General features: G+C 39.6%; 1 protein-coding gene across 6 annotated transcripts in view; it reads left to right on the top strand.

Moving 5' to 3' along the window:
• MSRB3 (methionine sulfoxide reductase B3) overlaps positions 1-24,200 on the top strand; it is a 118,931-nt gene that overhangs the window by 20,610 nt on the left and 74,121 nt on the right. Inside the window, exons 1-3 of one of the 6 annotated variants that reach the window (XM_075013521.1) lie at positions 8,927-9,065; positions 9,461-9,529; positions 10,345-10,471. The exons of 1 other annotated variant lie outside the window; for it this stretch is intronic. In XM_075013521.1, coding sequence (XP_074869622.1) covers positions 10,396-10,471 — 76 coding nt within the window. In that variant the 5' untranslated portion in view covers positions 8,927-9,065; positions 9,461-9,529; positions 10,345-10,395. Of the gene's footprint in view, positions 1-8,921; positions 9,066-9,460; positions 9,530-9,571; positions 9,739-10,344; positions 10,472-24,200 lie in introns of those variants that run through there. 4 more of the 6 variants (XM_075013513.1, XM_075013538.1, XM_075013503.1 and 1 more) reach the window with 4 other exon arrangements.

Raw genomic sequence — 24,200 nt, 5'->3', positions numbered from 1 at the left:
GCCTAGCATACATTGCAGGGGTGGCCAAACTTACCAACACTCAGAGACACATACCATAATCTACAGAAGTTTGAGAGCTTCGAGAGACGCACAATCTGCCCTACAGGGTGGTGCCTGTTGGGGTGCATGGCTAAAGCCCTCAGACCTTCCCTGTTGGGCAGAAGCCCTGAGCCCCACCACCTTACTGCAGAGCAAAAGCCCTAAGTGCCCGTCTCCCCACCCCCCACCTCTTCTGGTGGTGAATGGGGGAGAACATGGGGAAACCGTCAGGAACCACAATTTAACTGTAAAAGAACTGCATGCAGCTCAGGAGCCCTGGTTTGACTGTCGTTAATATATCATCTAAGCCCTTCTTGAAGTACTAGTGAGTGATACATGTCACAATTTGGGAACTGGCAATTTAGACTAAAATTATTCAGAGGAGTGCAGTGTCAGGTATGTTGTGGCGTACCAAAGATAAATAACAAAACCATAAGGAATCAGTGCAGTTGCTGTCTCCCTGAAGGCAGGAAACATCGGAGTAGATGTAAAAGAGGAATGATGATGTGCTTTTATTTTCCATTTTTATTTGGGGGAGGGTGCGGGATCTAGAATTCAAAAGAGTCAGTTTAAAATAAAACTTCCTCTTACCTCTCCCACATCATTTTTATTAGCTCTTGGGATACATTTTATATTTGTTTTGTCATGCCAACAATTCAGAAAGCTGACCTTTGGAATAGGCAGACGCTATTAAAGTGAACAATTTAGCGAACAAGAGTATCAGAATCAAATGGTAGAGAGTCATGAACTCCCCATCTCTTTTATAGCTGTTGTGAGAGAGAAGATTTAACTGAATTCGGTAACCAAATAAAAATTGTGTCAATTTCAGACTTCCTCAGATCAAATATAATGTAATTTTCCTATTTCACAGAGAAGTCACTTGCATCAAAACTAGAATTGTTATCCAGCTACCTCACAGAGCTGGAGTCTCACACCTTTGATTACACTGAATATTTTCTTGCTTTACCAGAGCTGTTGAAATCAGTAAAATTAGACAAGTTATAAGGAACTACTCAGTGTGAGTAAAAGTTTTAGAATTGGACTGGTATTAAATATTTTTAAAGGACTTGTTTAACTTCAAAGGCCGTTATTTAGATTATACAAGTTTCTGAAATTTATTGTACATCAGAACCTCAATTTTTATGAACACCATTTTTACAAATAATGTATAGGTGCATGCTTTTAACTATTAATCATTTTGAATACATTACTCCTGTCATGCAGCAGCTTTTGCCACAGTTTTTGAGGAAAATCTGGTACATGTGCAATTTACATTATCGATTGGTGTATTTTACAAACACATGAAAATCTAGTGCCTTTAACTTCTCCAACAGGTGAATTTTAAAGGTGATTGAAATGTAACTTTATAATTATGTGCTGAATGCCTCACATATGGTAGGAGCGAGAACTGAAACAAACGTAAGCCTAAATGTAGCTTTTTATACCTGAAGTACAAAATAGTGATTAAAAATTTAAATTTATGTAGTACACTTAAAGATTTCCATTTACTTGGATTTCTGTAGACAATTTCCAATGCTCCTTCCAAATTTCTGATAGTTGTGGCATTTCAGAGTTCTATATACTTAAACCCTTGAGCGATTGTGAGGTGGCTGGCAAGGACTGTGCCACAGCTAAAAAGCCTTTTTAAAGCTTTTAAGAGGGAAGGCTGGAATAATTGTATATGTTAAATAATACTTTCAGTGTCCTTGAGGATTTGCTACAGAGTTGTTAGGGTACTTATTAGAAAACAAAACCTTATTGAAATAGCTGTTGGGCTTAAATTTGTTAAAATTCTTGAATTTCAGCTTTATGGGAACAGACTACAACCTCAAAGACTAGGAAATAGATAGAAGCCCCATTGCTTGACACATCTAAAAGAGAGGTGCAAAGTTCATAGAATGGGCCATTTAAAATTGGAAGTATCCAAGCACTGGTAAATGTCCTTTAAGGCACAGTCATGCATTGACAGTGAAGTGGAGTGTATGACCTTCCAAAAATGTCTTTCTATTTTCATCTTCTGTGATTCCCTGAGCTCAGTTAAGCTTCTACCATAACCCTTTCATCTCATTGATTTGTATGCCATTTTAGTATTTTTAGTTATTTTGATTTTTTCCCCACATGCAACAATTGCAGAGGAACAGAAAAGTTGTCAGTATTCTAGAAGGCCCTTGACATGTTCAGACTATACAGTACCAATTAATTTTGTATACATGCACAAAACAGAGAAGGGCTACGTCTACACTAGCCCCAAACTTCGAAATGGCCACGCAAATGGCCATTTCGAAGTTTACTAATGAAGCGCTGAAATGCATATTCAGCGCTTCATTAGCATGCGGGCGGCCGCGGCACTTCGAAATTGACGCGCCTCGCTGCCGCGCGGCTCGTCCCAACGGGGCTCCTTTTCGAAAGGACCCCGCCTACTTCGAAGTTCCCTTATTCTCATGAGCTCATGGGAATAAGGGGACTTCGAAATAGGCAGGGTCCTTTCGAAAAGGAGCCCTGTCGGGACGAGCCGCGCGGCGGCGAGGCGCGTCAATTTCGAAGTGCCGTGGCCGCCCGCATGCTAATGAAGCGCTGAATATGCATTTCAGCGCTTCATTAGTAAACTTCGAAATGGCCATTTGCGTGGCCATTTCGAAGTGTGGGGCTAGTGTAGACACAGCCAAGGAAAGGTAAAGGGAGAGCTGCAAAAACTGCAACATATAGGAGGAGCTGTTGCCTTCATAGACAGGTAGCCATGTTAGTCTGTATCTTTACAAAACAAAAAGCAGTCCTGTAGCACTTTAAAGACTAACAAAATGATTTATAAGGTGATGAGCTTTTGTTGGAGAGACCCAGTTCATCAGATCTGATTAGCTTATCACCTAATAAATCATTTTGTTAGTCTTTAAAGTGCTACAGGACTGCTTTTTTGTTTTTCTGCCTTCATATAGCTCATATACTTAACAGGTTTCCTGCCTGAGTAGGTGAGTCAAACAGGGGTAAGGGCCAAGATGGGTGATAAAAGGCTGCATTTAAGGATTAGGACACCATTGTGCTTTGCACGGTACACACACACACAGAGAAAAAAATAACTTCTCCCCAAAGAGTTTACAATCTAATCTTTGTACATTTAAAGAAAAAAGCTTTAAATGAAAAGTAGCAGGAGAGAACCTGTCTGTAGTCACGAGGGCCATAATTTATTTTTTAAATGAGAGTTGAGATTCTTGCATAATCACAGGATTCCAGGAGCTGTGGCTTTTCGTAAAGCATCTCACAGTCCAGGACTCTCAAACTAACTACAGTTTTGACAATCCAGGTGATTTTGTTGGTGGGTCTCGAGTTCCATGACATTTTGTTAGCTCCAGCTCTCATTGATATATGTGAGTCTCTGAGTGCACTCTCTCTCGCGCGCTCTCTCTCTCTCTCTCTCTCTTTAAGTATATTTCTAACCCTCATAGGTCAGAACTGACATCTTGTAAAGCAAATGACCCAGCTGTAATCTAATGATTCAAAATCCAGAAGGCCAATTAAAACAGAACACCTAATTTTTTGTTAACAAATATCATGATTTTTATGCCATGCGCATGATTCTGTAGGCCTGACTCCTGCTTTCTGAACATTTTGGAATTGACCATAGTGAAGTTGTGAAGCTGACAACCCCGCAGTATCACCTTTTTAATATAAAAATCCTAAAAGTAAGGTTTTCCTGAAGCTATTGTTTGTGTTTTCAATGCAAACAAAAGGCTTTCATCTTCCAAAAAAAAATCACCTAATGATTTAGTGGTGCAATGCAGAAGCTAGTGGAATTTGTGGTTTACTGTATTTGTATCGTTAACAAGATAACACAGGATCACTGTGTTTGGAGATGAGAACCGCTGTAACAAAACATTGCTTAAATACCAACAGAGATATCCACACCCCTGCTCAGGCTCCTTTGTGACAGATAAAAGGGGCCCTTAAGCTCTGGTTCCAGTTGAGAGAGAGAGAAGCCTTGCTGTAAGGTAGCAGTGGGGAAGTGTCTTCAGGTCAGGGGCCACTGACCTGGAGACAGATCAGACGGGGGGGCCACACAAGTAGTCCCTGATTCAGGGGACAGATTATGGGATTTGGGAGGAAGAGTGCATGAGTGGGCTGGGGATGGGCAATCAGGGCAGGGGTGAGGGGCAGGAGCAGGCTGGGGGTGGAGGAGAGGGGTGGGGGTCTAGCCAAGAGGGGAGTGGAGTGTATGGGTTGTGGAGTCTTGGAGGGAGGGGTGAGGCATCTGGGATGGAGGGGACTGGAAGGGAGTGGGAGTGGGGGGACCTGGATGTTAGGGGGCATAGGAGTGGTCAAGAGGTGGGGGGTCTGGGCAATGGGGTGCAGATTACCTGTTCATCCCCAGAAGCACATGGCTCTTTGCTCCCTTCCTCCACTCCCAGGCACCACCCTCCCCTGCTTTTATTGGCTGGAATTCAGTCCAATCACAAGAGTGGTATGAAACCTCTGGGCAGTGCTGTTGAGGCTGTCCCAGGCCCTAGGGTCTGGATCCAGACAAGCCACTATCTGGATCTGGACAATGACCTGGGAGTTCCCCACCCCTGAGAGTAAGGGGTGTGTTGAGTGCATACCTGGAGAAGGATGGGGTGGGTCAGGGTTGCATCAGTAGCACACACTCCTGCAGAGGTTCTGCATAGTGTTGAAGTGCATAGGACGCTGCTGGGAGGATACTACAACTTACGCTGCTGGATACCTGTGTTATGCTGGGGTCTCTTCAGTCTCCAAAACAGTCCAGGGCTGGGTCAAAGCTGGCTTAGAATCATTTTATCCACCCTGTGGCAAGCATTCTATGCTGCACCCCTGGAGAAGTGGCTCTCAACCAGAGGTGTGTGCACTCATGGGGGTATGCAGAGCTTTTAAAGGGGATGCATCAGCTCCTCTAGCTGTTTGCCTAGTTTTACGACAGGCTACGCAAAAAGTCAGTACAAACTCAAATTTTCATACACATCCAAGGAGAAAGTAAGCAATTTTTCAGTAATAATGTGCTGAGCCACGTTTGTATTTTTAGGTTTGCTTTTGCACATAAATGGTTTTTTAAGTGAAAGCACGCTTGGGGTTCACAAGTAAAATCTTACCCCCGATAAGGGTACAGCAGTCTGCAAAAGGTTGGGAACCACTGCTCTAGGCACAGCATAAATGTTTCCCCCAAGAATGCTAATTAGCATTGAAGATACTGAAAAAGTGCTTTGCTTGTAGTAGCCTAACATCTTATTTTACAAATCTAGGTTGTGGTCCTGATTTTTGTATCTGTTGAAATCTATGGCACAGTAGAAGCCGGGTGAAGAGATTTACCAGTATCCTGATATGTTATCAGTATCAAAGGCGGATTAAGGTTTTCTGGGACCCCGGGCCAGAGCAAGTGAGGTGCCCCTCCCCATTGCATCCTTCTGCCTCCAGGCCTGCTCATTCTGCCTTTTCACCAGCTGTCCCACCCACTTCCACACGTAATAGCCCCATTCTTTCTGCCTCCCCCACTGCAGCCCTACAACCTTGCTCCTTTCTGCCCTGCCTCTCTCCCCACCACCACCACTGTAGTCTGTAGCAGGGCTATAGGTGTAGTTTGACTGCTACACTTGGGGTGGTGTGGGTATACTGCATGCCCATGCACGCTGAAGCTGTTCCCATGGGTACACTGGCACCTCCCTCTCCCCCGGCCTCCAGTGATACCTGGGCTGCTGGTGCCGAGAGGGGACAGGACATGTAAGGGGGGAGTCCCAGCTGCTGCTGCTGGTGACCACTCCAGCACCAGCTATTGCAGTCGTGTCCCTGCTCTGGTGCTGCTGCTGTTCAGGCAACACTACATGCTGGGTTCCTGCTTCCCCTTCTCTTCCCCTGCCCCTTCCTCTTCCTCTCTTTCTCCTCGCCTGCCCCCCTGCCCACTCGCTCTGCTCCGCACTCCTCATGCACTCAGGGCTGTAGAAGAAACAGGTGAGTACTAGGGTCCAGGAGGCAGTACCCAGCTGTGGAGGCAGGACCTGGAGCATAGGGGGTCATGGGCTCTGTCTGGTCCCTATCAGCTGAAGCATGCCAGGGAGTGGGTTTGGGGCATGCGGGCTCCCATTTTTCCAGGGTTCCCTAACTGGTTGGGGTCCCTGTACATAAACTTCATCAGCCCAGTGGCTAATCCACCACTGCCAGTACTCGCCTGGGACCCTGCAGCCCCACAGTTGGGAGCCGGCTGGGGTGCCGAGCCCCACCAGCAGCTCCAGTCACAGGAGCCCCAGCTGGGGTTTAGGGGTGGGAGTTGGAAATGTGCCAGCACAATGTAGTGGCATGTGTGTACGTACGTGCACGTACACACACACACACTCTCTCTCTCTCTCTCTCTCTCTCTCTCTAAACTTAAGAAAAAGCACTGCCCTTTCTTAGAAAAAAGGGGGCAGAGTTGTACAGCAGCTTCTTAAACACATTGCCTAAGCTTATGCTAAAAATTATATCTTTCATTGTATCCTCCTTCCCTCCATTCCCCTTAGCAGGTTATTTGTCAGCTTAGGTTGTAAGCTGTGTGTGGCCAGGACTGTGTCCATACAATACCTAGTACAGGGGAGCCCTGGTGCTGCTTCAGGCTTCTAGGGACTGCAGCAAGACAAGTAATAGAGGTTAAACTTCAAAAGTGAGAAGACAGCCTGCTGTACTATTTTTTTCATGAACGTTAGTTCAGTTTTATTGATTTTTTTTTTTTTTTTTTTTTTTTTTTGGCATTTTAGCCTTACATCCTATATGAATACCTGGGACTGAATAGCAACAATTTGGTGAACATGGAAATACTTGGCCTTTTCAGGAGACGAAGATCCATTTAAAATAGTTTGGGTTTTTAAATAATTTATCAACTTTTTACACTTTGGGGAGTTGCAGTCCTGTTCGCTTCTAAGAGGGGAAAAGTAGTAAACAGCTTCAGATTGTTAAAAAGTAAATCTGCGACACATGCACAATAGGAAAATTGAAACATGAGGTAAATATAAAGAGTGGAGACTAACATTTGTCCCTCTTTTTCCACTCATAAACAGACATGCCAGCTCCTCTGTCATTTTATGGTATGTGTTATCTAAAGAACAGAGTATAAGAAGTAAAAAAGCACAAATGATACTGTTTCGTAAAGCGTGAAATTCAGTATTTTATTTTACTTTTTCTATCTTCTGTTTCCCAGTGCTGCACTGTTAGAGTATATTCTATTTCCAGCTGGCTGCAAAGGAAGAAATGTGTAAACCACATGTCAGACATGGATGAAAAAATTGTTGTCTGACACCAAATTCTTCAAAATAGCGGAGAATTTTCTCAGCAGATTACTTTTAATAAATCGGGACTACTATCTTGTGAATTTCTTATGAGTTTAGTCTACCTAAAAGAAAATCTGTAAGAATCTTAGGGTACATCTACACTACCTGGAAGATTGACCTGGTCAGGATTGTTCTTCCAGGGTTCGATTTTGTGCATCTAGTGGGGAAGTGTGACATTGAACTATCAAAGGTCGACAGTTGACCCCGGTACTTCTCATTCTTGCGATGAGTGAGGGAGATTTTCTACCGTCAACCTTCCTCAGTGAGGATGGCCAGATAAGTCGATTGTAGATGCTTCTATTCACGCTACACAGCTGCCATAGCTGGAATTGCGTATCTACGATTGATTTTTAAAGTCTAGTGTAGTAGACCTGGTCAAAGTTGCCATTGAAGCATGTGGCGGTTTTACCTGAGAAATGAGCCCGGGACTGGGATTTGAATTATGTCAATGTAGACATTAGGAACTAAATACTACTGTTTGTTCTTTAAGTTACAATTTGTAGTATAGCATGTGTAGATACGGACAGCATCTAGCAGACACTCTCTGCCCTGAGGAGTTCTCAAAACTGAAAGGTGGTGATATGCAGTTAGTTTTTAGAGAAGCCAGTTAACTTCCTTGCCAAATTCTGCATTCAAATCTATGGTATCTTAAGGCTGTAAGGATTACATGTGGTAAATTGGTATACATTTGCAGTATGTATTATTCTAACAAGAGATTGGTCGGTGATTAAATGGAGAATTCTCTGCCAAAGGTCCCTTCATACCAGTAGGGGCTCCTGCTCTTGTGTCTCCACTGACCACACCTGTGGCTGGAGGGCCTGGGAAGACAGGTGATGTCTCAGACATGTAACAAAATCCTGACTTATTTACATTTCAAATGACTACAGAGCTCCTGTTCTTCTTTTAAGTCCCTCCCTCCTGCTCCCAAATTCACTCATGAAAGTCAAAGGATGCATTTCAGACTTAGCTCAAGTTTGGCAGCTATTAAACATTTCACCTTGCTGGTATGACTGTGCCATGTAATAGCTACAATATTGCATAAAACTCTTGGCTGAGAACAAGCCATACCCCTTGTCCAGTTTGCTGTATGAAGTTTTTTAAGGCTTGCAAAGTCCGTTATCTAAGCTTAGCAACACATTTTTTGAAAACAAAAAGCAGTCAAGGAGCACTTTAAAGACTAGCAAAAAAGTTTATTAGGTGAGCTTTCGTGGGACAGACCCACTGAAGAAGTGGGTCTGTTCCACAAAAGCTCACCTAATAAACTTTTTTGCTAGTCTTTAAAGTGCTCCTTGACTGCTTTTTTGTTTTGCTAGTGTGTAGACTAGCACGGCTTCCTCTCTGTTACATTTTTTGCTAACTGAATGATTTTTCCCCTTAAAGAGCTTTTTGCAAGAATAACCACTAGATGGTGCTCTTCTATTTAGATAATAGAAAAAACAGGATTAACTATAGGTCATGCAGTAACAGCATGTTGTAGACTCCCACTCCCACTCTGGGGGCACCCTGCTTTTTAGATGTAGAATACATCTTTGTTCTTTGCCTGACCTGCAGAGTGACATCACTGCCTTTCTTCCTGTTGCACTGTAGCTGCCTGACTCTCAGGCTTTGACACAAGCCAGATGGCTGCGATTGGTAGGCGCACAAGCTGCCTGGTACTGCAATTGATGAAACAGAATAGGAAGACGTTTTATGATCAGTTGCGGGACCACAGTAAGACTGCAGCTTTGCTAGGTAATTATGTTTTCACTGCACACTTTACTTCTCACAGTGAAGGTCACTAGAAAAAATTGCATTTTTATTCGTAGTGTTTATTATGCATAGATCTTTGATCTTTTATTAGTCAGTAGTCTGCAACAGAGGATTTTTTTTAACCAGTTCTGCAGTCACTCGTGAAAATGACATGTTTATTTATGTTTAATGGTTCTTTTGAGCAGTTCGTTATGTGGCACTTACCTTCCCTCTCCCTTTTTCCTCCATTTAGTAACATAAAAATGTTTTGGTTTTGTAGTAAGTTTAGTTTAGAGAAGTCAGAGTTCAGGCATGTTAATGCAAGCAGATTTCTGTCAGATGTACTCCAGAGTGATGTTATAATATATATTACTGTTTATTATGTATTTGTTCTTCAGGGGTCAGAACAGACCATGCGCAGACATCTCTTCTGGTTCAGGAAATGTACAAGACAGAATCATTCCTGAGTATATTTCTGGGCATTTCCATTCTGTAATCATTTTAACAAATGCCTTTTGGATGAGGTTAAGAGTGGTGCATTGTTGTTCTGATTTTCTGTGGGGCCCAGTCCTGCTTCCACTGAAATAAACAAGAGCTTCACTGTTGACCTCCGGGAGGGCGCAGGTTTAAGTCCCTGATGTCATTTACTGTAATAATCTTCTGATGCAGACTGCAGGTATGAATGACTATCCTATAAGGCAGCTGCATTTCATCCTTCCTATTGTGAGAAAAGAAAACAATCGCCAGAGACATTACATCTTACAAAACAAAAAAATCTCCAGTGCCATTTTCCTTTATTCTATATTTGTGCCATCTGGAAAATTGCTTAAATGTATCCCTTGGAGAATTTAAGATCTAAATTATCTTTATTTGAAGAAATGGTTGTCCCATAACTGGAAAGCTTATTTTTTAAATAAAGTTTGGCTTTGTTTAACCAACTAGCCAACTGAACAGTTTTTCATAATGGTTGGTTTCCAGCAATCACCACATAAACATGTGTTTTCAGTAAATTTTTAATTGCAAATGTGGGTTGCCCTGCATTGCACGACATTAAGATTTCCCCCCCGCCTGGTAACATAAAGAGTTTACAGCATTTTCTACTATGTATTCTGATTAACAAATGTAAACAAGTTTAAAGGACAAAATGGGATAAACCAACTAATAAATGGGCGTACAGAATTTCTTAGTTCTGTATTTTCTTTTCAGATAGCTATGATTCTATCTGTTTTCCTATGAATGTATCTAACATTTTTGATGTTTTTCATTTTTTCCCCTTACTCAGCTCTTGCCCCTGTTCTTTGCCTCTGGTTTTGTTGGTGAGGATATCACAGTGATGTCTGCATTCAACCTGCTGCATTTGGTGACAAAGAGCCAGCCAGTGGCCCTGCGAGCCTGTGGGCTTCCCTCAGGTTGAATGGGTGCTGCTTGTTGTGTCATGCATATTGAGGGCCTTTTTAGGGATGTGTGCCTCTGCTGCAGGAAATGATATGCTATGGTTTACTAAATTTATTTGTGATTTATTAGTGCTCTCTGCGGAAGCCGAAAGTTTATTATAAATTACTGTTTTGCTTTTAGTGTGTTCCATAGTCCAGATTTTAGAATGCCTTGGAAACATTATCCAGTTTCCTTGCCCAATATATTATCATATCTCAAATTTGAGAGCATCTTCCTGTCCCCGGACACAAACTAAGTAGTGAGCTGGAAAATCACAATTGTATTAAATACTGCATACGTTTTAATAACAAATTGCTTAGCAGCATTCAATCTATGTAACAGTATTATTTAATTATCTTAGGAAAAAGTTTTTCAAATACCGTTCAGTGAAGTCTTTTGCCATTTATTCCTTTGTGTGTGTGAAATTCTTATTGTAAATTTTCTTTTAATAACAACGCACACAAAGATTAATGCAGAAAGTGATGAGTTGTAATGCAATTTCCTTCCCCTCTCAGTGTGCACCTTAGTTACGTGATACTTTAGTTCAACAAAACAAAACTGCTCTGTCACAGCTGTTCTGTTTTTTTTTCAAACTCCCCATCCCAAAACCACATTTAAAAATACAAAGAGAAATAATGACATTTCATATGTAAAGCCCAGCTCCTGAATTTGCATGTGTAAAGGCTGTCATTGGGGCATACGGCCAAATCATGGGAATCTGACTTCAAGACTGGAATCTAAATGTTTAAACAGACTGTATTTAAACAGTAACCTATGTAATATCTTTATAAGGTACAACATTTGACATGACATGACAACATCAGTGGATTAATCTGTAGCATTCAAAGGCTATCTGAAATTGTATTTTAAAAAGTTGAAATGTAAAAGTAAGATGCAGCTGTAAATCAAAACTAAGATGCAGCTGCAAGCGATCGATGATTGAAACTCCAAGTAACTCCAGCTAGGTGGTGGTTATGCATCCATCACCATTGAATGCAGAGACAAAATACAACAATTAATGCATCGTTTCTATTTGCTCTCATGGAAGAAGTGTCATGAATGCTTTCAATGGTAGGATACACAACCTCATATTAATTGATTTTTTTGCCTCGAGCTCATTACAGTTTTAACTATCAAAACAGCTCCAGTTTTGTGGCATCAGGGTCTATTTTCCTTTCTATAACTTCCATTAACCTCAACAGGAGTTCCAAGTGTACCTTGATAACTCCGTTTGTCTCCAATTATGTGTGTGGCTGACCCAGGCCTCAAATCCTGAAAACAGAGGACAAGCAAATTTCCTTTCATTATGCATCTTTGATGTGAACTCATACTGGAGAGATCTGCATTAAAGTAAGGCATTTTACAGCTTTCCTGTTCATTCTAATGCAGATCCCAAGCAAACCTGAGTTGGTGGGTTAGGAACAGAATCTGTCAGAAGTACATACAAGATCACAAAGCATCACGTTAATTTATTTCTGTTTGTAGGATCCCCATAGCTACTGAAATTTCAACAGATCATTACACTAATTACTTTAGAGATGTATATTATAAAATTAAATTCATGCACTGATAGCAAAATAATGTACAACTTCATATTTAATGTATTCTGAGAGGAAACTAAATTCTCTAGACATATAAATTAATGCTGGCTAATTTTTGTCTTCAGCTTGTTTGTGTAGTGGAGGTGTGGAACAGAAGCAAAAGGTGAAAGGTGCATCATATAAATGCAAGAATAAGTCCTAGAAGGAACATTTGTATAACTGCCACAGGCCTACTAGATTCTGCATTTTAGCTTCCAATTTGCAGAAGTGCCCTGTTTTCTTTAGAATTACAATTATATGAAAATTATTTTCTTGCCCTCTCCCTCCCGCATCATAGTTCGCACAAAATATATAATGTACAACTTATTGCTTTGTGCAGTGAGCACATCAGAACTCAGGATAAGCAAGAAGAAGGCTAAGACTGCTTCTAGTAGGATAGAAACTTTCAAAGAAAATCCAGGTGGTACAGAAAGAGGTTTAGGAGACATAATTTCACTAGTGATATAATGAACCAATGCCATCAAATTATTTTAGGGAGCAATGTGCTGGCACCAAACCACGACTTTAGCCAGTTATGGCTGTTAAAATAACGTGTAATTGGTAAATTGAGATTACTCATAACAGTTAAATTCCACACACATAATATTTGCTGGACTGGGCATGGTTATGTAATTATATAGCCATTTTTTATTTTCTGGATCAGTGTTCCCTAATTTCATTTGACCACGGAACCCTTTTAAACTTGAAAGAATTTTGCAGAACCTCATTCCCAGGCGCCAACCTCCTTGGCCCCCAAACCCACCCCCCCATCTCCAGGCTTTACCCACCTCTGCTCCCCTACCCCCAAGCTTTACCCTGTATCCTGCAAACCCCCACTCCCATCCCCAGGCCTAACCCCTCTCGGCCCCAAATGTGCCCCTCTCATCCCCAGGTTTAACCACTCTCAGCCTCAGACAGCTCCTGCTCCCATCCCCAGGAATAGCCCACCTTAGCCCCAAACTGACTCCCCGGCACTAACCCATCCGTGGCACTGGCTGGGGAGTCTGTGCAGGGCAGCCACGTGCGCCCAGTGTGAGGAAGGCTGGTGTATAGGTGCTCTGCCGGCAGGGGAGAGCCAAGCCATGCCCACTGGAGGGGTGTGGCCGCTTGGGTAGCAGGGTGAGGGACGGGCTTTCTGTGGCTCCCTGCCCTGCTCCCACTGAAATCATGGAACTAATTTCAGTTGGTTTAATGGCTGGATCCCTCCCACTGGCCATTTAACCAATTACATTTAGTTCTACTGTTTCAGCAGCAGGGCAGGGAGCCACAGAGGAATTTTCTTGTGGAACCCTTATTTTTACTGTGTTCAACCCCATTTGGGAAAACACTGTTCTGGATGATGCCTAGAATCAGCAGTTGCCTTTTTATGAATAAGTGCTTCAGTCCAAATATATCATACTAAAATATCCCATATTTCCCATTTCCAGTAGATGGCACTAATAATATATTCTTTTGCATAAATAGAATGAAAAGCTTCCACTTTAGAAATCATTTGTACATAGGTAGATTCTGAGAATTTAGTTTAAAGGGAGTGTAAACTGTCATAGGAAAGGCATGAGCATTATGAAAAATCACACAAGTTCAGACTTATCTGCAAAATTAATTCCTATAATATAGAGGGCTCCTCGTTTCCAAGAATAATTGCAACTCCATTATATTTTCATATGATTTAAAACAAACCAGCATGGTTTAACCCTGATCCAGGGTGCTTCATGCCCACTGAGATGTAGGAGGCAGTTGGCATATTTCAGGATTGGGTTCATAAAGAAACAGATCTGTTCTGAAATCTTTTTAAGATAGAAACAAAATTTCCTTTGGCTTCTTTCATGCAGACCAGAAAAGTAACAGACATAAATAGCAATTATGAATATTCCATATACATATGATTTCTGTAGCAGATGGCCAAGTTATAAAGAAAAATCTTACTTGCTTTGCTGTGTCTTTGAATTAGTATGGGCTCTTATTCTCTTTTTAAAAAGTGCCCTTTCCTTTTTAACACTTTGAATGTTATGTTGCTTGCATCACATTTTTTGCATGAGATAGAAGTCTGTTTTTCTGCTATCGTAGATTAAGAAAAATTGTAGTATTTGTAAAAATTAAGTAAAATTAACAATGAAATTCTAGAGTTTGGATATGCTTCTGTGCACACTGTCTAATAGGTATATGAAATAATAAAGTCTTAAATGGTAATTAAATTGTTGTGCAGTGTTTGCTTACTAGAATGTTTAAAATAGTACTGGCAAACCACATTTTTCTATGATTTGGTGGTTGTATTAGAATACATCTGTATGAAAATGGTGCTGGGCATATGGTGTAAGTCTCTTATTAAATAAATATATGTAATACGTTTTTTCAAAACACTTTTCAGTAAATCTCCATTACCTGGAAATAAAATATGCTGATTAGGAAATGAAAAGTCACCGTATCAAAATTCAGAATTGGACTTTTTGCACTAATTTATTAACATAAAGGATAACATGTAGGGGCAGCTCTTACAAACACATGCAAGCATGAGTAATTCATGTGCATGGTTCCTCTGAACTCTGGGATTACTCATGTCAGTTAAATTAACTCACGCACAGGTTTTGCAAATCTGGCTTTAACAATGGACTTTCTGAAAACAGTTTACCATGTCCATCCTTATCCTCTCCCGCACACGCAGATTCCAAAACTGTAAACACTATTAGATTTTATGCAGAATATACACATATATATGTATACTGTCTGACTAAAATATATCTAAATATATTTCTGCTGTGTGTATATTTGTACATATGCTTTTCATATTTGTTGCAACTTCCATAGTTCTGTTACCAAGGAACAGTTATTTCTTCATTTGGTTTGGAAAAAAATATTAATGAGAGAGAGAGAGAGAGAGAGAGAGAGAGAGAATATACGCTAACTCTAGCAACACCAAGTAGTACTACGGTTAAGTGCCTGTCAGTGTTTTCATTATAAATCCCTGTTGTGGGGGTTTATAACTTGAATTTAAAAACTTGCTCAAAGATTAAATTCGTCATACAGGGTCTCAGATATATGCACTTTTGTCCCTTCTCTAGACAGTTTGGAAAATGAGAAAAAAGACAATTCACTGTTTTTTAATCTTTAAAGAAATGTGATTTGTTTCTAGAATCAAAATATCATTTTGATCTACAATATGATTTTTCATGCTGCTACTTCATTACTTTGCTAGAATGTTGAGATTGCTTCTGTTGAGTGTTTAAGATGGAAAGTCTACCCAAGTGCCACTGTAAATAGCATATTAATGTGTTGTTCATTTTTATGTTAAAATATTATGTACTTATTTTGGCATGTTCTCACTTGTACAGACCTAGTAACTTCAAGATGTTTGTTAGGTATATTCTACTGATATTATAATAGCAACCTGTTGTAACCTGATATGTTGTGGTGTTGTCATAGTGATGTAATGGCTCTGAAGGAGGGAAACACACTATTTGAGGTTAAAAAAATCACCCCTAGAATATTGTTGCTTAACAATTATTTGAATCTGTAATTTTTGCACATATACAAATGTCTAATGTAAAAGGCTTTGTTCAACATTATTTGTTCATTCTTTAGTATCAAACAGCAAATGAAATGTATTCATAAAATTGTTTGGTTTGAGTAACAGTCATATTATATCTTATACTTGCAAAAATCAGAAATTTGTGTAAAAGGCTGAAATTTCTCTCCTAGCATCCTCTTCTTTGCCCCATATTAGAACAGCAACCAAAAGGCAATGTTTTTCACGTGAGCTACCCACTATTGGCACGTCATGTTAAGTCTTTAGTGCTAAACCCACCCCCTGGCCTTGTTTTCTTTTTTCTCTGCAAACTTACAAGAAATTGGTGGACACTCAGTCTTGACTCCGGCAGTTCTATGTGCAGGCATGTTGTCAGAGCTTCTCATTTTCTCATATCTCTTATATCTCTTTCTTTGTTGCTATTCTTTTTTTTTAATCTTTCCATTCTTTTTCTGCATTGGTTTTTCTTGGGGTTTGGTGCTCTCATTCTCCGACTCAGTAGAAGGCTTTGTTACATGCTACATGCCCTTGGTGGTACTGAGTGACACATGCTTGGTAGCTGAGTATGGTGCAGTGAGAAAAGAGAAACTGCTTGGGACCTGGGAAAGCTGCTCGTGTTCCCATCCTTGCAAACACAGAGTCACTTCCATAGTGATGACCCCATGATAAGCCCACCCACTTATACCATCTTTTATTGTGTTAACATGAGGTTTTTGCTATCACAGCTCCATTTGAATGAAGTACTTTCTGCCCAGACTCCAGAAGAGCAAAATGACCCACAGAGCATGAGCTTGCACACACCCTATGTGTGAGAGTATGCTGTATGGAGGGTGCCCTTTTGCTGTTTAAAACTGTGTCCTCCACACAATGTGACCTCATACATTTGGTGTGTGAGGAGACAGCATTGGAACCAGGGGCCCCCTCTTTGGCAGAAAAAAGATAGCGTAACATCAGTTTCTTTTCCCTCTGCCAACATGTCTCCTTCTTGGCTTGTGTAATTCACTGGTAAGGATGAAAAGAATAGATTAATCTCCCTGCTTACTCAGGTTAGTCTTCTGATAAGACCACCAATGGAGGTGCCAGTTACAAGGGCGAGGATGGCATTTTTTACATGGATGTTATTAGGAGCTATCCTGAGAGTAACAGCACATATCACATAGGCCACTAAGCAATTAGAGCTAAATTCAGACTCAGCATGCGGTGGTAAAGTGCTTCATGTCCTATTACCAACCCCCCACCATACCTACCTGTTTCCCACTTTGTTAATTTAGAACTTTAGTGTTGTATTGCCTTTTTTTGTAATAATGGTTATATAATATGGTAACATTTTTTTTCTTGAACCTTTTGGAGTTCAGCTGCAATGGAAGGATTGTGACCCAACATACCGATACCCTCGAAGGAGGCTGATCTATAATGCACCTTCAGATTTTTCAGCTACCAGGATTACTCAGTTTTACAGAAAATTGTTACATTTTCAAAGCACTGTGCTACCTAAATCGTAGTCATCCTAAAAAGAATAGATGGGAAATCCCCAAAGGTAGTCAGTCACCTGCCAGCTTGCACCGAAGAGTTTTTGAGTGCTTTGCCCAGTTTGTGTTTGTTTGTGATTGAACGTAAAACCAAGCTTAAGTGACTCCTGGCAATAATTTCAGCAGTGCACCAGAAACAGATGCCTTTGATAAGGAAGGAAGGTAAAAGCGCCCTCCCATTGAGATGGTATATGTGGCTATTTTTCCCGTATGAAAAACACTTCATTTAAAAATAATCAAAGGGTTTTTTATATTGCAAAAACAGTGCAGTATTTCTTCTCCATGGGATAAGTTTTCTCTCACAGGTTCCGTATCAGCCATATAAACGCTCTTGTTCCAGTTGTAGTTTTATGGATCTAAAGGAGCAAACAGTGAGCATGAAATGAAGCGGGCACCCACAGCTCCCAGTGGCTCTAGTACTAATGGGCTAGATGAGAAAAAGAAAACAATTTGGTTCCAATATCAATGTCTAGCTCTAAAGGAAACTACTGTACCCAGTGGGATTTTTGTTCTGTCTTTGCTTACATGGCTATCAGTCATTGAGAGAGCTGGAGGTTTGATTTTTTTTTTTTTTTTTTTTTTTTTTTTTTTTTTTTTGCACACAAAATCTAAAATGGAGCTGAAAATATCTTGAGAGATGGTCTTTTATACGTGGATCATCAACAAAACATCATGACTATGATTTGCTGAAGATCCACCCAGATCAAAAACACATTAGACAACTCCAGATCAATTGTAAGTTGCCCGTGCAATAAAAGAGACTTCTAAAGAACCAACTTTCCCCTTTACTGTGTCATCTCTTCCTTTTGTTCCTCCAAGTGTTAAGATAAAAAGGGAGGGCTATATTTATTTAACTTGCATCTGATTCAAAATACCATCTCCAGTACTCGTATTTCCAATGCATGGTGCTGTGCAGGTGGTTTCTTCTTCCATTGGTACTGTTTGCTGGAAACTGCAAATAGCATTTTAGCAGCCTGTGGGATGTAGTCACCTGAAGCAAGGAACTGCAGGCGCCATTCCACAACTGAATATAGAGCGGTTTGGTTTTTTGAGTTTATGAAAAAGTATTTTTAAGTCCAAGACTTGTATTTTATTTAAAACTTGGCCTTGCATATATTCAAAACAATAATACTTGGTCTTGCTAGCTGAGAGAGTCTTCTGAACGACACTTAAAATAACTCAAAGATGGTCTATGAATTCAGCTATAAGGAAATTTTAGAAACTGAAGCAATAAAGCAAAAGATGGAGCTCAAGCAAAATGTGGATTAAGGGGGGAAAGTCTAAAAAGTTAATTTAGAATTTAACATAAGGCTTCTGCTATGTAATTTTAGCAAAAGTTTGCATGGAGAATGACTAGGTTTACTGATGAACTGGTTTACATTGAGTAAAAATCTGAGTAAATTTGCTTCCCATTGACTGTTTCTGACAGTGCATGTTTAGTTATCCTCTTAAAGACATCCTGGCAGGTCAAACTAGAAACCAAAGTTAGGTATTGTAAATATTTTCAAACTCAAAGACAATATAAATGTTTCCATCAATTGTTTTGTCATTCCAATGGAAAGTTTGTTCTATAGTTTTTTTAGAAACAAAAACAAACCAACATTCCCCTATGCTAGAGCATTCTGCAAAGGCTAACTATGCATAAAGGAAAACAGACTAAACAAAAATGAAACTGACTTCCCTATTTTTATTCTTTCAAAATGAGGCAAGTGTGAAGTGTAAACTAATATAATAATTGGTGGAAACTGAATTAGTTCAGCTTTTAATTAAATGGAAAGTTTGGTCATTTGGGTAAGAATATTTGATTTTTTTTTTTTTAAATGTAAAATCTTAGTCTGGTAGCATTTCTGTCAGATTGGTACTAGGTAATTTGCCATTAGTGTGCATGGTACACTCTGGAGATGCAGGCAGCTGATTTGGAGAAGCAAGAAGAGGCACACTTAGACACAGATCTTGCAGTCTGATATGCATGGGTAGACCTGTTTGTCCACACCAAATCTCTTTGAAGTCATTGGGGGTCTGCGTAGTCGCAGGAGGCTGTCTACACTGATCAAGTGTCAGAATTGGGACCGATGGTGTTTATAAAAAATATAAAACCCTACTGACACATGCTTGAAAAATGTAATAGTAGCATTGAAAGGTGGAAGCCTGTTTGTTATACAATGATGTGTTTGGAATGTTTGTCTTGCTGTATTTAGTTCAGGAAATCTTAATAGTTCATGCCTATCATGGCCATTTGTGCAAATGGGATGTATGCACATGTACAAAGAGGAGGCTATTCACAGTGCTTTACATGAAGTTTGAAACGTGAGTTAGTTTCAATGCAATAATGGGGAGGAAGCAACAAAGATAAAATTGCAACTGTTCAAAAGAGTAGCAGAGAAGCAAAGCTATCAGTTGGCTGTTTGCCTACATATTTCAGTACATGTCATGCACTAATCTGGTCCCACAGGCACAGTTGAGCAGATGAAGGACAGTGGCCAGGAGTAATGGCTTGATAGTTTTTTGTCACTCTGATCTAAGGAAACCTTACTGCTCTTTTGTGTGGTTATTAATTAAATCAAAGGAAATTGTGTACAAAAGGGGAAATTATAAATAAGGTCAGGTGCTTTACACCAGAGAAGGTTTGCAACTTGCTTCTGTTTTATAGTGCTGTGTTCCATGTTGTCCGAAACTGTGAAACTGGAGGATGTAATGGTGAGGATGGTAATTATTTTCAATGTGTTTTGCATTGTTTTCCCTCAAAAAGACCATTTTGAGATGCAGGAAATCAATAAAACATCCCAAAATTACGTTTTTTGCTTATGTGTTAGCCTAAAAGTAGACATTCACATTTCATTATTAGTTTGGTCTGAAAAAGCCTCTGCCGCCTTTTGAGGCCTTGAAAGCCACGTGACACTTTGGTTGCCATTTTTGAATCCGCTGAAAACATGGCTCTAAAATGGAAACACTGACATCTCCTAGAAGTGCAGCCATATGCCAAGTGCTTTTATACAGTGGAGATACACATCTCATAGAACTGTAAGGGACCTCAGAATGTCATTGAGTCCAGTCCCCTGTCCTTATGGGAGGACCAAGCACCACCCCTTTTTTAATCTATTTGCCCCAGAACCCTAAATGGCCTCCTCAAGGATTGAACTAACAACCCTGGTTTTAGCAGGCCGGTGCTAAAACCACTGAACAGCAATGAGAGTGAAGAGGGAAGGATAAACACTAAATATTCAACCTGGGCCCAGATCCCTATACTAGCAAGTTGTTTTGGAAAATCAGGCCCTTTTTTGAAGGAACATGTGGAGCGTATGCACACAAAATACACTTTTTTGATTCAAAATCCAAAGAGTATGGCTCTTCTTCTGGAAGCCCTCTTCTGGTCTTGGATCAGGAAGAGTGGCTTCTTTGAAAGTTTCTTTTGGGGAAAAAAAAACGCATGTAGATGCTCTGTGGGCCCTTTTTTTCTTTTTGAAAAAGCAGTCCTCATGGTGCTGGATTTTTCAATCCCTGGCCCGCTCTTTCAAAAGAGCTGGGACCATGTGGATGCTCTTTATTGTGAGAGTGGATTGATCTTTCAATCTGATTTTTTGTGTGTGGACATGCTCTTTTGAAAGAAGATTTTCTGGAAGAGACCTTCCAGAAGATCATCTTTTGAAAGATCACTGTAGTGTAGACATGGCCGTTGAGTGTAGCCCCTGCCACTGATTTCCCTGGGCAGGAGCTCATTGCAGAAGCAGGGTAAGATGTACTAAACCGACATGGAATTTTCAGTTGTAATTTTACTACCTGGAGGATATATTTACATTTTCTCCTATTATTATTATTTTTTTTTTTTTTTTTTTTTACTTCAAGGATGCAAAAATTGGAGTGAAAATTTACACTTCTGCCTTCTCCATGTTCCCATGAAATGACCTGTCCTAAATGGATGCTGTAATAATTGTCAAACTGCTGATTATTTTCCTCTTTTACATTGACTTGCTGAGTTTAGGAATGAGCAGCACACAGATTTAGACCTGATTTGCCAAAAAATTAAGAAGACCTCTCAAGTTTTAGAGATGTGCTTGGGAATCCTGGTTCAGTTGCATTGCTACCCTCTTGTTGAGTAAACTAATGTAAGAAAGTCAGACATGGATTGATGAATAGGTTCTTTCTGTATTTTTAAGACCAGTAAGGTGATTTGATTGTACAGTTAATTTTTCATAATTTAATCAATTAATTTTAGTTAAATTTTTCATACTTGGCATGAATACCACAGTGGTTGCATTATTAGTTGCAATTTATTGCATAGTCACCAAAGAAATGATCCATCTTCAATTGTTTTCCCACACTCCTATATTTCTTCTTGCTTTTCCCACTGATTTTACCCCCAGAAGGTAATTCTGTAAGCGAACACAACTGTTTTTAAAAGCTATGGATTGCAGTGTCAGGTGAGGAATGCAGACGTTATTTTAGTGCAATGTGAATATTTTTGTTCATCTAGTCTGCTGCCTCTTCCATATCATAGCATCTCTACAGATTGTGACGTGAAGATGTTGCATCTGCACAGGTTTTGCATGCGGCCAGCTAATCTGGCATTGCACAGTATTGCAAAATAAAGGTCCAATTCAGGAAAACACTCAAGTTGTGCATATGTCTTAAGTGCTCCCTTGGCATGGAGATGCTATTCTGAACTGTGGCCTAAAGAGAGAACTGTAATGCTAGAACATCACTAATGCACCCTAACAGAGGAAACCCATTGCAGACTAGTATGTGTTGAGAAAATAGAAAATGGATATATACACCATATTACCCATTGTCACTGACATTCATGAAACAGGCTTAGTTAATTTACTGGTCTGTTGGTTTTCTATGAGCATTTAAATCTGAAGTGCCAAAGTTCTGCTTAAGGATGTTTGAGTTCTGAGGATTGATTCATGTGATGACAAGAGGTTTTTCCAGTGAGGTTGCAACACAGCATTAGCATTTTGTGGATTCGCGCTCTGTACCATTTTTGAGCTGCAGGTGAAAATCCCAGTGTCCATTTGCAGTTTACACAAGTGCAGATTAGCAAGATTTCCCTGTACATGTAAATACTTGTCTGTCTTATAAAACATGCAGGTAGCTATAAAAACAATAGGGAAAAATCTCTTATAACGTTTCTTACTTCTGATTGCATAATGTTGGATCAAATGACACATGGCAAAATGGAAAATTCCTTCTGTAAAGTAATGAACATACCCAGTAAAGGATGTTGTGATTCTAAAACACTAAAATCAGGGTACACATTTCAGAATTGATTGTAAGATTTCTGTTTAAAACACTCAACTTTTCCATGATTTGTCAAAGGTGAGGCACACTTATTTTTTTTATGTAAAAGAAAGAGATGATGATTTAGACCAAAAAATAATTTTGAGCAAGTTTTTTAAAGGGTGTTTGTCTATAAAACTCATACCAATGTGGGCTGCTTTTTAATATTAAAATGTAAGAATAAGTATTGATTAATGCTGAGACAATTTCTTACTGAGCTGCTTAATGCAACGTTGAATTATTTATATAATGGATACACTTCTCTTTGCTGTTAGATATATTTTGAAAGACTTATTAGTGCAAGAACATAGCACACCCTGAGAATAAAAATCTCCAAAGTTTGACATCTTTTAAAAAAAGCAACCGAATGTTCTAAAGAACCAACTTCACTCACACTTAGGAAACAATATTTACATTTAAGGTTGAAAAGCCAGGATGTAGGAACATTTTGCTAATTTGGAAGGTGACCTTTAAGTGCACCAAACCCAAATAATTTGTAAGCCATGGCACAGGGCACATTCCTGCAAAAGCTGTGTGAATACTTCTTTAGTGGTTCTTGAAAGACAAACAAAGAAACCTGGAATGAAATCTTTATCCCCTCCCAAATAAGATTGAAGCTAACAAAGAGGTATAGCAGTGCTTTTTCAAAGCTTGCCATTAAAATGAAGGCTCTGCAGCACAGAAGTTAATGAGATGCCTCAGAAAACAATCTGTTTTTAAGACTGTTTGGATCAAAAGTAATTTCTAATCTATGAAATGAAGTTGCTTTTCAATACCTTTCATTCAGTCGCCAAACTTTTATGTTTGAATTATTTATTTCAATCAGCTGTTCTCAATTTTGCTTGTTCTCCTTGGACCTAGTTGACAGGGTTAGTCAGGAGTGACCAAATATAATTCTTCCAAAGCTAAAAAACAAAAACAAAAGAGAGAGAAGGGGAGAGGGAGGGGGAGTAATATCTTTGCCTAAATGATTTGCAAGCATCTGTGCTTTAAGCTACTTTTTATGAACACTCTTAGTAATGACTCAAGGTAAAAAGCAGAAAAGCATCCAATGTTAGGAAATTGCAATCCAATACCATGTAATTTAAACCTGCCGTTGCTTCTCTTGTACTAAATGACATACAGATGGGTAACTCTGTTCCCTCTACTTCTGGAACACAATTAGACTTTTTATGAGTGTATATGTTACTGACAAAAATATTTTTGTCAGGACTGTTTACTTCTAATTGTGCATATTATAATTACCTGAATAATTAAAGTTATTTTACATGAAGTATTGCATATGGTGAGTTAACCTGTTTTTGCATGCAGCACACTTACATTAGTGTGACTTTTTTGTTGTTTCTATTCACTGGTGCAACCAAAATTGGGTCCTAAAAGTAGAAATGTCAGATGCCATTCCTCATTTTTTAAAAATTCTTTTCCAGTGCAATTACAGATTTTGCATTACAAAAGTGATGGTTTTACCCTAATGCCTGGAGGTCATTTAGATTTTCTTTTTGTATGTAGAACTGGGCAAAAAAAGTCTAGATAGAATCTTCAAGAGAGTTTGAGCCAGCTAAGCACCTTTGAAAATCCCAGCTCTAATTTTACAGGCAACTTTATTTTGGGGGACTGCACAATTTTTAGACTATGGAAAGGACTTTTCTCTTAGGGCTGGTATTTCGATCTGCAAGATGAGACATTGTCATGACAAATAATTCAGTTGTGACAAAAGTACACCTCATGAAACAAAGTTAAACTAAGTAAGATGTTGGTGGAGAAATTAACAATTGTGAAAATACAGGTTGAACCT

Source organism: Carettochelys insculpta, chromosome 1 (genome assembly GCF_033958435.1).
Source record: "Carettochelys insculpta isolate YL-2023 chromosome 1, ASM3395843v1, whole genome shotgun sequence".
NCBI classification, from domain to species: domain Eukaryota; kingdom Metazoa; phylum Chordata; order Testudines; family Carettochelyidae; genus Carettochelys; species Carettochelys insculpta.
The sequence above is the reverse complement of the archived record's forward strand: the minus strand, read 5'-3'. Positions and strand labels throughout refer to the sequence as shown.